This window comes from Notolabrus celidotus, chromosome 5 (assembly GCF_009762535.1).
Source record: "Notolabrus celidotus isolate fNotCel1 chromosome 5, fNotCel1.pri, whole genome shotgun sequence".
Classification (NCBI taxonomy): domain Eukaryota; kingdom Metazoa; phylum Chordata; class Actinopteri; order Labriformes; family Labridae; genus Notolabrus; species Notolabrus celidotus.
This window is the reverse complement of record NC_048276.1, coordinates 30,035,850-30,050,717: the sequence shown is the minus strand read 5'-3', so window position 1 is coordinate 30,050,717 and position 14,868 is coordinate 30,035,850. Positions and strand designations below refer to the sequence as shown.

Here is a 14,868-nt window from a genome sequence, read left to right as displayed (position 1 = left end):
TGACGTCACCCATCTATTTCTGAAGAGCGGTTTTGAAGCAAATCGTCGGCGGGAGCCATATTGGATATGCTGAATTCAACCTAACTGATGTTGAGCTAGTGTGAGGTAAAGAGGCGGCTTTGAGCCTCCTCGCTAACAGCTACAGTGTTCCCGCCTGTCAATAAAGTCAGCTATGCCGCTTTTAATGGAAAACTCGTAATCTTAATCTCTTTGAAATTACCGCGTTATGAAAAAAAATAACCTGTACAGTGTGTGCTGATCGAGAAATGAGCTATCCAGACTACACACGTTTTTTGTACCAGGCTGTAAACATGTTTATTATTGCTGTAAAGATCGTCTTTTTTGAATGGGTGTGTATGTGGTTTCCGGTGCTTCTGGAGCCAGCCTCAAGTGGACACTCGATGAACTGCAGTTTTTAACACTTCCACATTGGCTTCAATTCTCTCGGCGGAAGGTTGCCACTTGATCACAACACAAGTATTTCCAGAGACTGTCACTACCGTTTTCTTTTTTCTTTTCTTTTTTTTTGGATGTTTAATGCAGTCAGTATTCTTCTTCTTCTGTTATTTAGTGCAATTAGCAAACAGCTTAAAGGCGCTTAATAGCCACCATATGGCAGGAACACCGTATTACAACAAGGAAATGGTGAAAACCATGTCTATGGTAAAAACGAGGAAAAACTGTTCATTTAATGAGATAATATTCGCATGAACTCTTCGATTTTTAATAAGTGAATGAATATTAGAGAATTCGAAAATCATGACCCATCCCTACGAGATACCTTACTCATAATAATGATAATATCAGAACAATTTTGTACAAAGACAATCATAGGACGACACATCACAATATCTGATTGGCTGATCCTGTTGTTAACTTCTTCTTCTTCTTCTTCTTCTTCTTCTTCATGTCCCCCTCTTTAAATTGAGGAGTCCTCAAGTAGTGACACGGTGACTATAAGTGGCAGCTTAGACCATGAAATCAGTATGTCCTCTGTCGGCATGATGAATGTATGATTCTCTCATCATGTGGCTGTGTTTGGGATATTTATATGTGACAGTCATCGTGCAGAGGTATGCAGCTGCAGCCTGCAGGTCGGACGTAAAGACAGCACAACAATGCAATGACGACCTCTGGCTATCTTCTCTGCTCTATGTCTTCAGAGTTTAGACTTCAGCAAATAGGAAGGAGGTTCAAATCAAACAGATATCTTAAACAAGCTGCAGGCTCTGTTGCTATTGCACAAATACTCTGGGCTGTTAGACTTTGTGCCTGATATCTCGCTGAACAAATATCATGATGACATCCATGGGAGGCTTGTATTCAAATTATAAATATGACTGTGTTTGCTTATTATGTGCATTCCCTTTGTTGTAATATGATGCATAAGTGGACTTCTGTAGCAAACTACAGTACGCTTTGGAGACAAGAAAGACTTTCCGATCCAATCCAAGCAGGTGTGATAGAGGCAGAGGGACAGCACAGAATGAAGTGCAGCTGCATTAAAACAAGATTGTGCATTCTCTCGCTTGACCACCCCTGCTCTCTCCCTTAAACTCGTGACAGCTTCAGTCAAAAGTATGACAGTAGGTCTGTAATTTTTTCTGCTGCTTTGGTAGTTTGCGTTACTCTCAAACGTAAAGATATGGGGCTTTTTATTGTTCTGCAATAAAAGCTGTAGACTGTTCAATCCATAATAAGTATGATTATGAGATGCTGATGAAGCCCTGGGGTGACACCTGTGCTGCCAATTTGTAATGCTACCTCAGCTTTTTCCCACCTGCTTCAAAGACAGACTGCAGATAAGTTTGTCACTCCACAAAATTATTAAGAGAAATAATTACCATCATTAAATGTAAACGCACAGATAAACTTCTCAGGTAATGCCAAGATGCATGACATCAAAGTGCCGTCAGAGCTGTGATCAATCATTGATCCGACCTGTTTTGACAACAGTGCTATATACATGACGCTGCCCGTTCAGTTCACAGGAATGCACCCGCCCACAGCAGAGGCCTCTGGAAGGTGGCCAGACACACCTCGATCTAACACCCACCCTGTATGGTTCATCAGGGATGAGACAGTTGCAGGTCCTGTGATGATGAACAGAGTGTTGTTGTAACAGTGTGACTGTGGAGGCAGCAGGGCGTAGCTGCACAGACACAGAGCGTGTATAGTAAAACTCCCCGGCTGGACTGGGAAGTTCTGTTTTTAAAGACGACACCTGATGTGTTACTGTACTTTCACACACCAACATGTTCCCATGTCGAGGCTTCATATTGATGGGTGTGTCCGCTCAGAGCCAACAGACTTCATATCCCCTCAGCACTTCTTCCTTCTTTTTGTTTCTTCGGCAGCATGGAGGTGAAACTCCTTCCTCTAGCTCCTCTCCACGAATCATTGCAGGGATGACACAAACCACACTGTAGGCTCTGAATTTACTCAAATGAAGAACAAAGTGTGTGTGTGTGTGTGTGTGTGTGTGTGTGTGTGTGTGTGTGTGTGTGTGTGTGTGTGTGTGTGTGTGTGTGTGTGTGTGTCCTCACCTCCTCGGGCTCAGGGCTCTTAATCGGACTGGACGACTGGCTGAACACCGAAGACTGCCCGCTGATGCTCTGAGAAACATGGAGAGGAAACGATAAGACCACCAGATTTTGCGAAAACTACCTCATACTGTTTCATTTTCATGCTTTCATTTGGAAAAGGTGTTTTATTATCCTGTTTAACAAAAACTAAATATACATTTATCAGAGTTTTTATTATCTGTGATGTATTTTTGTCTCGTCTCGTCTTCAACATCGAAAAAAAGATTTTTGATTAACATTCATTGTGATGCTCATCCACTGATAGCACCAAGAATTGTGCATCATTTGTCCCCTCTATGTGCCCTCTTTCAGTGTCCAAGCTCAAAAAGCCCAGTGTTCATCAACTCAGTGCAGTTTGCTCTTGTTTCGTGTCCAATTGAGGAGATGAACCTTCAGTAGCTCCTCTCTGTGCTGCACTAAGCTGTGCTTTGCACTCTCCTCCTGATGAGGCTCAGATCTGTCTGCATGTACGATGAGCTCAACGGAGAGCGGACACTTCTTATCAGTTAATTGTTACGCTGATTTGTGACAATTGTGACCCAAAAATTTAAACGGTTAAAGCCAGCAAGAGCAGCTCGTTTGTCGCGGCTCAAGGCTTCCTCCACAAACACGTAAAAGTGTTGGTTGAGCCTTTGACATCCCCAGACTGGTTTAACTCCTGATTGTAATAATAACAGTTACGTCAAAGAAAGATTTACAGATTTCACATACAGACATATTGTTTGTAGGTCATCAAGAGAAAGAACTGTTGAGTGTGACATCTCATATAAATAATGCAATGAAATTACCACCAACTCTAGATGCACAGGACTTTATCGCTGGTGTTTGTGCATTAGATGTTGTGGCACTAATGCCACAATGAGGCACTTTTCCATAGAGAGGGCATTATAGCTAATTTGAATACGTCGAAACTGCACCAGAGTGCAGAGAAGCTGTTATTCTGTAGCAGTTTGAGGAGCATTAACCCTTTGTACATGCTTTGTGACTTGTGTTTTGGTCTGAACTCGAACTAAAGCACTACAACCTCCAGTGAATCATGCCCTCTGTGCACTGCTTTCCCTTTTATCACTCCTCTGATCATTATAGTAATCCTACCACCAGCTCAGCGAACAGTGGTTTAGTATCTGGTGCCAAGATGAACTTGTACGAAGCTGTTAACAAGGATTTGCCACCAAAGAAATCAGTGATAGAAGTAGTGTTTTACTCCCACGCTGATTTTTCTTTGATGTGATGAAGGAGACACTGCTGATTGATATTTCTTTGTGAACTTTGGAACGCAGCGTTTGGAAATGCAGCCAAATTCAAAACCAAAGGATATTTGATTTAAAATGATCCAGAAAACTACATGAAAAGATAATAAAATCTATAATAAAGGAGAAGCATGAGTAAAGTCAATGCCTGGTTTAAGAGAAAGAGAGGTAGAGTAGAGACCCTGCCGTCTCACCTCTGATCGACAGAATCTAATTCAGCAGAAGTGATCCAACCAGGTGGAAGAATGTGTTTGTCTTTCAATGTAAGGGTGTGCCATTTCAGCAGAGCTAAACTGGGTGTGGTGCTGCGTCTCTACCAACACGCCTTGATCAGTCAGCTCCGTGTGCAGTGACTCAAACAGCAGTGACAGGAGTTTTGGGGATCATTGGGAACCCAAGAAGGAAGGTTCAGAGGGAATCACGATGAAGAAATGAAAGAGAGAGAGAGAAGGAGGAGGATGTGGGGGACTATTATTTAAAAGAAAGTACTTGTGTAAATCATCCTAAGGCCAAGACATTGAGGAAGTGATGTTTAATCAGAACAGGAAGAGTTTTTCTGCTGAACCATAAAAAGGTTGACCTGGTGAAAGGTTATCAATGAGGTGTTAAGAGTCCAATAAACCAACCTGTGAATACTCAGACTGTTTTATGAGCCTGAGCTTATAATCGTCATTTTACAGGAGGTCTATTCGCACGGACAAAAGTTAACGGCAAAATCAGAAAGTGGAAAGATTTAAATTCAGCTAACCCTTCAAACTCAGAGAAAGAAAAGACACATCAATGCCAAAACTAGTAGTTTTGATTAAGCTGATGTAATTTATTGAATCATTTATAATGCTTTATATCCCTCAAATCTGTATAACCAATGCTTAAAGGTGAGATGTCTGAATTAGAACATATTCAAAAATCTGACATTTTGCATCAATTTTTTCTGAATAAATTCACCAAAAGCAGTGACCAAGAATGATCCAGAATGAAGACACAAGCAGTGAATATTAGCTAACACGACCAGAGTTTTTCAACCAATTAATAGGGATGTAACGGTATCATCAATTGAACAATGTCGGGAGAATAGAAGTGTCTTGATGCTGTCGATTTTTTGTTTTTTTAAGTTATATTTTGGGCATTTTTGCCTTTAATGGATAGGACAGCTGAAAAGAGACAGGAATGGAGAGTGGGGGAGGACATGTAGTAAATGGTCAAGGCTGGAATCAAGCCTGAGAGCTCTGCAACGAGGGCTATTCCCTCTCTATATGGGGTGCGCGCTTAGACTGCTAGGCCAATGGGGCCCCACCGTTGTTGATTTTGTGACGGATAAAACGATCTGGGCAAAAATGGTAGTTTTGATTCAGTCGCAGTGGATCAGATGAAGGTGAGAACTACAGATGTCATCGTCCTATGCGCTCTGCTTGCTCCCCCAGATGTAGTACAGCAAACATGGCAGACACCGGCGTAAGTGGTGAGGGAGAACAGAAAGAGGACTTGGAAACCGTGGATGCAGCAGCGTCTTTTAAATCTGACGTGTTGAAGCGTTTCGGTTTTTCCGCATAAAGAAACGAGAGAGGAGAAAAGGTTACAGACAAAAAACAATATGCAGACACTTCCGGACTTCTGAGTGATATGACAAGCAACTTGGCGAATCATCACCTTGAAATGATTCGAGAAGAAGTGAGGGAAAAAATCCAGCCAGGAGAAAAACTGTGAAGGAGTCGTTTACAGCCTCACTTCACCAGAACAGAGCGAGAGTTCAAGAGATCTCAGATGATGGCTCTGAATATATACCTAAAGATCTACATACACTTTCTGTGGTCGACAAATAAGGATTCAAAAAGTTAGTGAACACGCTGGAGCCAGAGTTTAAATTCCAATCGAACACTATGATCAGCTCTCTACAGAGAGACAGAGGCTGAAGTTACACAGAGCCTTGTGCAAGGATGCATGGATTTAGAGACTTCACCAGATACTCACAGCCGGAGACATGACTGTTTTATCCGAGTCTTCTTCTGTATTTGTTCTAAGCCGTGAGATACTTTGAAATTCATCAGTTCTGCTGATTTGAAGAACAGAGATCAATATTACATTTTGAGAGTTTCATCTGTGGTCACTAAGATTTGTTTTCTTGTCATGTTGTTTAGTTTGGATTCATTTAAACAGAATTATGCAAAATATAACTCTGAGGCACATTTGCCCAGAGCCTAAATTTTTAATGATTAAATGCCAACAGCACAAAAAGGATTAAAAATTGGTACTGAAGATTATACAAATGTTCCTTTTTATGCAAAACCTGTTTTTCTGCTCAATTAAATAAGACAAACTCGTAAACTACTTCAGAGTTTACTGCATCCAAACAAATCTGCAAGGTAGGAACTTTAACCTGCAGGAATAGTCTTAAAATAGTCCTGCTACTATAACTTGATTTAGAAATGCAACGAAGAGCCATCTGCAGCCGTTTAGATGCTCTATGTATTACTTTAAAGACAATTAGAGTAAAACTTGGGAAACATTTGCTTGTTTTAGCTACTTTAATGTGAAGATTTGATGAAAAGTATTTAGGATTTTGCATCAAATCTGAGCCAGACGAGATGAAGTAGCTTAGTATAGGCATTTTAAATCCTTACCTGGATGCATTCCTTAAAATAAAAACTATTTCATGCAAAACTTTACTCAGAAAACTGTGCAAACTTATCGTGTAATTGGCCTCCGGGTGTTTTGAAAGTAAACTTAAGACTTATCTTCTTAATCTAGCTTATGGAATCATTGCTTTAACATTTATTTATCTTATTTACCTATTTATTTATGTATACATTTCTTTTATTTATCTGATCTTTTTAACTCTACCTTATGTTTAACTCCTCTTTCTACTCTTACTGATTTTATTAATTTTACTGTCAGTATTTTATTTATAATCATGCCTTTTCTAATTGTATCATTGCTTTTGTTTTCTGTCTCTCTGTTCTTTTGTGAAGCACTTTGGGCAGCAACTTTTTATGTATGAAAGGTGCTATATAAATAAAGTTAGGTTGAGTTGAGACCTTAGTTGGCCAGCTCACTTGTCAAGATTCAGTTTCTGATTCTGCAGCAAAGACTGAATATGATAAAGCATTTTTTGTTTACTATATCTGGTAAAAACACCCGCCCTTTCCTCTCACTGCACGTGGACATTCCTTTACCACTTCAAATCGACAGCTCAGCTCTCTGTCCATCAAATGCACCAATTTATCTCTGATCATTCGCCGTGAAAACTCGAAGCAAGGTGTCAGAATTATTAAGTCAACGCTGCTACGTGGGACATGCTTACATTGCTGTTGCTCACTCTGTTTTAAGCATGAAGTCAACACCTGACGTGTGATCCTTATTGTGACTGACAGACTAATAAACTGTTGTTTTAACAGCCAGCTGTGACCACTCACTGATTTATATGTGAACTCTTCTTTAAACGAGAGATGTTTTCATGCCGTTTAACAAAAACCTGGCAAGAAGGATGAACATGTCCGATAAGGTTGGACCAGAGTCTTGAATCTAGTCCAGTACTCTCACAAACACGTCTGTAACTCTAGTAAAGAAGACATTAATGGATCTATGAGTGTGATCAAAGATGCACTAAGAAACTCAGTAACTGTAACAAAGTGTATGCAGTGTTTCAGGTGGATGACCAATCAGCATTCACCATTTTTAGACATGTTCCTGTCATAACACGGATGTGCTTCAGGCTGCAGGTTAAGAAGAACTAAACCCACGTGTGAACTCATGGTGCACCTTTGCACACCGCTGATGAAACATCGATTGCAACTGCCTGTACTTGCTGTTTGTGTTTGCTCGTTTTAATATAGCTTTGCATGTCGACATTTCTACAGTGTGTGAGTAAAAATGGACTCTTGTAATGTGCACAAAAATGGGACTCTGCTGGAGCTCTTTGGAAATCCTGCATGACTGCTACCCTACCTGATGTTACGCAGCAGGTATTGTTTGATTTATACATGCAGAGACAAATAAACATTAAACTTTGACTGCCGGTGCATTAGGGATGTTTTTTTATTGGTTAAAAGAGCAACAACATTGATTTCAATTGGTTAACACTGGGACAGGGATTGTTCAAAACTAGGACACAGTCGTGTCCCAAGTCCCAACAAATATCTGTAAAACAATGAGCTTGAAAAAGGATTTGTTTGGATGTGTCAATCGATCTCAGCATACAGCTGTTGCTTAGCTAACCTAACTTACTATACTGACAGGACCTGCTGCGTAACAAGGGGTAGGTTAGCCTACCTACAGTTCCTAAAAGGAAGTCAGCTTTTCCCACAGAGCTTCAGGGGAGTTACTGCTTCTATTGAGAAGTACCTGCTAACGAATATGCTGCCTTTTGCACACACTGTGAGTGTCAATCTTCAGTCGCACACAGTAAGATGCACTGATGAAGAATCCAGTTGCAACATGAGCTCATACACATGGGTTTGTAGTAAAATCAAAGTGTCTCTATTTGCAGGTTTGAAAACATGAACACCTTATGATACAGTGAGGGTTATCAAATATGTTGTTTAACTTAAATAAACGGCCAGAGGCGCCTCCAGATTTTCACTCACCATTGTTTTTTCAACGCTTGTCAGTTATAAAGTGGTGATGATAACTAAGTTTGAGGTTATGATTATTATCACATTAATAACAGCGACGTGATCTGCTGTGAGATTTCCTTGCTGACCGTCCGTTGAGCACAGATGGAATCTGGACGGAGCGCTCTGCACAGCCTCAGTTCTGATTATTTAAGACCACATGACCTCAGACAAAATATTCTCAATCAGTTTCTCTTTTTCTCTTCTCTTCCATTCAGTAAGACTTATTTTTCATGCAAACATCCGAGAAACACTTGATCTCTCTTAAAAGTATTATGACAACCAATTGAAAAGGTTTCATAAGACAATCATTTACCATTTGATAGCGTTACATGCATCAATAAAAGCTTGATTTATCTATATATAATTTGGCAACAACCATCCTTTTTTTGCTGCATATCAAATCACATTAAGTTGATATGAATTAGTTAAACTTCCCTGTTCCTTACGTACATTTTTCACTTCTGAGCACAGCACACTATCAGCCTTTCATGAAAAGTATTTGAGCTTCTACAGCTGAATGTCTGTCTTACATTACATACTCTGCACTCATATTTTGCAATGTACGTTTTAATCCTTGGTAAAGCTGTTTGGCAGCTTAAAAAAGAAGTAGGGGGGCAGACATTGAAGCTAAAATTATCTCTAAATAGTTCTACATTACGAAATATGCAGAGATACAGAACTGGTGCCAGACGAAATACAGATTCTGCAGCTTTGCTGAGCTGCAACCCAGGTACACAGAGTTACAACTGGAAGCGTTTTTCATAAATGCTTGAGATGGGTTGAAAACCATCAAAATGAAAAAGGGCAGAGCATAGCCTTCATTGTTAAAATAGCTGACAGTAAACAATATCATAAATCTGAAGATTTATGTTCAAAGCTTATCCCACTTACAAACTCATCCCCAAACATAACAGTGTCACTGAACGGTCTTGAAATTACACATAGAAAAGTCAGTTTCCATAATTTTGACCATTTATGCTTTTTTTCATTCTTAGGTGTGCATTTAATAGAAATCTGCACATTGAATAGAAGTAATATAAGCTGTTAAATAAATGAAGGTGGCGTGAAGGAAGTGTATCTATGTGGGATGTCTTTTAGACAAACAGCTTGGCTGTGAATGTTCGCCGTTTAAGCAAGTTTGAATGATGTTTTAGGTCTGTAAAGAACATTCTTTATTACATGGGTTGTCTTTCAACATCACTGTGCTGCATGTTCAGCTCAGACTATTCAACTCTTCGATGAGTTTTTAATCATTTCAGAGCGTTTCACGTTCAAAAGGTGGCCCTACATGTCTGCTTTACTGAGTTAAAGGATTGTTTTCATGAGGGGACGCTGAACTTGGGGCTCACCTCCCGTGCGCTCCTCTGTTGGAACATCAGCTCGGAGTCCTGGCTGCTGACGCTCAGGTGCTGCATACCCTGCATACCCTGCACACCCTGCAGGTACACAGGTGACACCATCTGCTGCATCATGGGCTGCTGCATCATGGGTTGCTGCATGAACACGTAGGACTGCTGCTGCATGGCCTGCTGCACCGGTACCAGGTATCTCACCGTCTCGTAGCTCCCGTTCAGACTGTACTGCATCGGGGACACCGACCCGGCTGAGATCACCGTGCTGGCCACCGGCTCCGGTGTGGCCACTTTCACGGTCCGGTAGGTCGTTTTTTGGCTAGTAACAGACATGTTGATGAATTGGCGGAGCGGATCAGCTCAGGTCTCCCACAAGAAAACCGAAAAAGCGTGAACAGCTGCTGAAAGTTTCTCAAAGCGGTAAAGTCGCTGCGGGAGAAAGCCGCGCAGGTTCCTCGGTATGTGTCCTGTAAAGAGGATTTCAGCGGTGGAGGAGCGGGGACGTGAACCACCTGACTCAAACTTCCTTCACTGTTGGGGAAAACTGGAGAGGAAAGTCCGGTCAGAGCAGTCTCACCGAAGAGAGGAGGACCAAAGCGCTGAGGGAGGCGCTCTGCGCGTCGTTACGCAAACACGATGGTGAGCACATCAGGAGGTGGGAGGGGTCAGAGGAGAGTGAGCAGAAAGTTTACCTGGTTGCCAGAAAGAATGAGCTCATAGGTGTAAATTACTTCTACAAACAATTTTCCCACTGTCTATTTTTAGCCTAAGAAGCTTACGTTTTGATTTCAGGTGTTCCCAAACACACATGTGGATTACTCACGATAAACCAAACTTGAAATACAAAAGTCCCTGTCCTCTTTATGTGTGAAGTGTAGGCTTTATGTCGCCAGGATTATATAACTACGGTGGCCCTGAAGGGCAAAACAAACACAACATTTCAGAAAACACAGACATTACAGAAGACACAGCAACATTTCAGAAAACAACATTACAGAAAACACAATAATGACAGAAAACAGAAAGGGGAGGGACAACACTTCTTGTTTCCGATTGGACAGAAACCCGACAGCTCTAAATAATTTCCTATTAATACTACCGACAACAAATTTTAAACTGAGTTGGAAGGAATGGAAGAGGAGATCGATAAACATGTAATGTAGCCTAATACTCCTATGGTGTGGCTGACATATTAGGACATCCTCAGGTCTCTGAGACAGGTGTCAGACCTCAGATGAAAAAGCATCAGGTCTTTTTCACTTCGGAAGCAAAATGTTTCCCTTTTTTCACGTTCTGATAACATGTAATCTGTATGATTTTGGGAGAGTACTCTGATAACATGTACTCTGATGACTTGGAACTAGGAACAGTAACAGGATGGTATTCTTTCTGATTAGTTTAGGGAGAGAACTGATCATTACAGGCATGCCAATTGTGTGGTGGTTGGCACGGAGGAAAAACCCATTAAAAAGTTGGTAGAGAACCATTAAAAAGTTGATTTTGCATGATATGTTGCCTTTAAACATTTATTGGGATACTTTCAACGCACGAGTGTGACAGTGTGAATTTTTTTTTCCTCCGTGCTAACCACCACACAATTGGCATGCCTGTAATGATCAGTTCTCTCCCTAAACTAATCAGAAAGAATACCATCCTGTTACTGTTCCTAGTTCCAAGTCATCAGAGTACATGTTATCAGAGTACTCTCCCAAAATCATACAGATTACATGTTATCAGAACGTGAAAAAAGGGAAACATTTTGCTTCCGAAGTGAAAAAGACCTGATGCTTTTTCATCTGAGGTCTGACACCTGTCTCAGAGACCTGAGGATGTCCTAATATGTCAGCCACACCATAGGAGTATTAGGCTGCATTACATGTTTATCGATCTCCTCTTCCATTCCTTCCAACTCAGTTTAAAATTTGTTGTCGGTAGTATTAATAGGAAATTATTTAGAGCTGTCGGGTTTCTGTCCAATCGGAAACAAGAAGTGTTGTCCCTCCCCTTTCTGTTTTCTGTCATTATTGTGTTTTCTGTAATGTTGTTTTCTGAAATGTTGCTGTGTCTTCTGTAATGTCTGTGTTTTCTGAAATGTTGTGTTTGTTTTGCCCTTCAGGGCCACCGTAGTTATATAATCCTGGCGACATAAAGCCTACACTTCACACATAAAGAGGACAGGGACTTTTGTATTTCAAGTTTGGTTTATCATATATATATATATATAGAGAGAGAGAGAGAGAGAGAGAGAGAGAGATGCACTTCCTCCACCGCTGTAGCAAGTTCTCTTTACTAAGAGATTCCCACTACAGGGAAATTACTAAAATAGTAACAAACTTTCCAACATTAACCCCAAAGAGAAACTGTCAGTTCTCCTGGGGGAAGGGTCAGCAGCTCCTCTGGCTGCTAAATATGTGTCGGCCTGTCGCAGCCTTAGGGACCCACCATCCCATAATATCTGATTTTAGGTGAAGGTTTTATGAGCATACCGCATCAAGTGAGGACATTGAGATATGCTGTATGGGTGACACCATCGTTCATTAATGCGTATAAAATATGTAATATATATATAATATATAATGAATATATATGTAATGAATATAATATGTAATTAATATATATGTAATGTATGTGTATGAATTGTATGTGCTTTGGCAACAACATGTCTTTGTTCATGCCAATAAAGCAAATTGAATTGAAAAAAATTTAAAAGCAATGCAAAGTTGCCTTTTGGTGTGGTGGACAGGTCTGCTGCCTTTCAATGCAAGGATCCTGAATTTGAATCCTGGCGGGCATTGTTCATGGGAGATGGAAATTAAACACATTCCTCACACTGAAGTTTGAACTGTGCTTTTGAGGAAACATTTTGTTGTGTTTTGTGAAATGTTGTCTTATTTTTTAAATCGTTGTTGCGTTTTCTGTATTTTCCTCGAGTTTTTCGAAACATTGTTGCGTTTTCTGAATTGTTGTTGTGTTTTATCTAATGTCTTTGTGTTTTCTCTAATGTCTTTGGGTTTCCTGAAATGTTGTTGTGTTTTGCCCTTCAGGGACAAAGTAGATAAAATTGTTTTATGACTGAATTAAGGTTTTAAGTAAGCAAAGTGAGAATTCCTGATAATAAAATTTACACTTGGAATAGGAAAGAAGCTACTGTTTCTGAGACAGCCACTAGAAGGAGACAAACAAATGGCAAGCTATTCAGGAAATTATGACATTTATAACAGCCTGAAAGTGGAAATATATAGAATGAGCTCTGAATACATGGAATGAAACTCTGAATATATTGAATGGAAGTCTGAATATATTGCATGGAAGTCTGAATATATTGAATGAAAGTCTGAATATATGGAATGAAGGAATGAAAGTCTGAATATGAATGTCTGAATATATAGAATGAAGGAATAAAAGTCTAAATATATTAAATGAGGGAATGAAAGTGAATATATTGAATGAAAGTCTGAATATATTGAATGAAAGTCTGAATACATGGAATGAAAGTCTGAGTATATTGAATGTGGTCTGAATATATTGAATGAAAGTCTGAATATATGGAATGAAGTAATGAAAGTCTTAATATATTACATGAAGCAATGAAAGTCTGAATGTATTGAATGACAGTCTGAATATATTGAATAAAAGTCTAAATATATGGAATTAAAGTCTGAATATATTGAATAAAAGTCTGAATATATTAAATTAAGTCTAAATATATTGAATAAAAGTCTCGATATATGGAATGAAGGAATGAAAGTCTGAATATGAATGTCTGTATATATAGAATGAACGAATGAAAGTCTAAATATATTAAATAAAGGAATGGAAGTCTGAATATATTGAATGAAAGTCTGAATATATTGAATTAACTCTGAATACATTGAATGAAAGTCTGAATATATGGAATGAAGTCTGAATACATTGAATGAAGTCTGAATTCTTTTTTTTTTAAATATATATACAGTATATATTCTTGTTGGAATTCTTGTACTGTACAGCTTTTTGTTTGCTGCTGTATCTTATCTTAATATGTGGAATGAAGTCTGAATACATTGAATGAAAGTCTAATATATTGAATGAAAGTCTGCATATATTGAATGAAGTCTGAATATATGGATGAAAGTCTGAATATACAGAATGAAGTCTGAATATATATGGAATGAAGTCTGAATATATTTAATGAAAGTCTGAATATATTGAATGAAGTCTGAATATATTGAATGAAGTCTGAATATATGAAATTAAGTCTGAATATATTGAATGAAGTCTGAATATATATGGAATGACAGTCTGAATATATTCCATATATTCATACTTTCATTCCATATATTCATACTTTCACCGGCCCGCCAGAAGTTCCATCTGGCCCATGGACGACTTCCCAAAGTGAAAAAATTACAGAGAAGACATTAACTGCAATTTTTCAATAAAAGTAACTGCTATTTCAGAATTGTCCTCTGGGGTCGCATATCATAATAGTGATGGAGAGCACCTAAACGGCGCTCCGGGAGAATATTTTCAGTTTGCATAATCCGGTGAAAATTCACAGAATTTTTAGAGCACTTCAAGATCCAATCAATACTAAAGTTTCCGTGTATGTAAACTTGCAACAGCAGGAGTGGTGGATCCACCTTTCTCGAAAAAAGGAGTCACATATCATGTGCATGCTTACCATACATGTGCATGCTTACCATACATGTGCATACATCATAGGTGTGCTCCGTCACTACTAGCAATAGCACTACACTCTACGCTCTTTTCTTTTGCAGTAAACACTACACACTGTGTGGCAGGTGAATGGGAAACCTGTGTGCTTGGTGTGTTCGCAGCAGGTTTCAGTGCTTGAAGAATATCATATTCGGCCCAACCATGAGATCCATCATGGCAAAACATACAACAGCTGTTTATGTAAAAGATAGTTCATGTAATGTGAACATTTTCAGAATGTACTGTATGTGTACTTCTTTGCACTAAACAAAGGATAAAATGTTGAGTTGTCCTTCTCTATAGGTTATTATGTTATGATTTCACTGGTCCGGAACACTTGAGGTCAACTTGGGCTGTATGTGGCCCCTGAACG

The 14,868-nt window shown here is 39.4% G+C and overlaps 1 protein-coding gene across 2 annotated transcripts in view; it reads right to left on the bottom strand.

The window, feature by feature from the left end:
- Positions 1 to 10,562, bottom strand: part of pof1b (POF1B actin binding protein) — a 40,374-nt gene extending 29,812 nt beyond the window's left edge. For both annotated transcript variants that reach the window (XM_034683125.1, XM_034683126.1), the window contains exons 1-2: positions 9,795 to 10,562; positions 2,547 to 2,615 (exon numbers count right to left, since the gene is read on the bottom strand). In XM_034683125.1, the coding sequence (XP_034539016.1) occupies positions 2,547 to 2,615; positions 9,795 to 10,130 (405 nt within the window). In that variant the 5' untranslated portion in view covers positions 10,131 to 10,562. The remainder of the gene's footprint in view (positions 1 to 2,546; positions 2,616 to 9,794) is intronic.
- Positions 10,563 to 14,868: the final 4,306 nt, after the last annotated feature.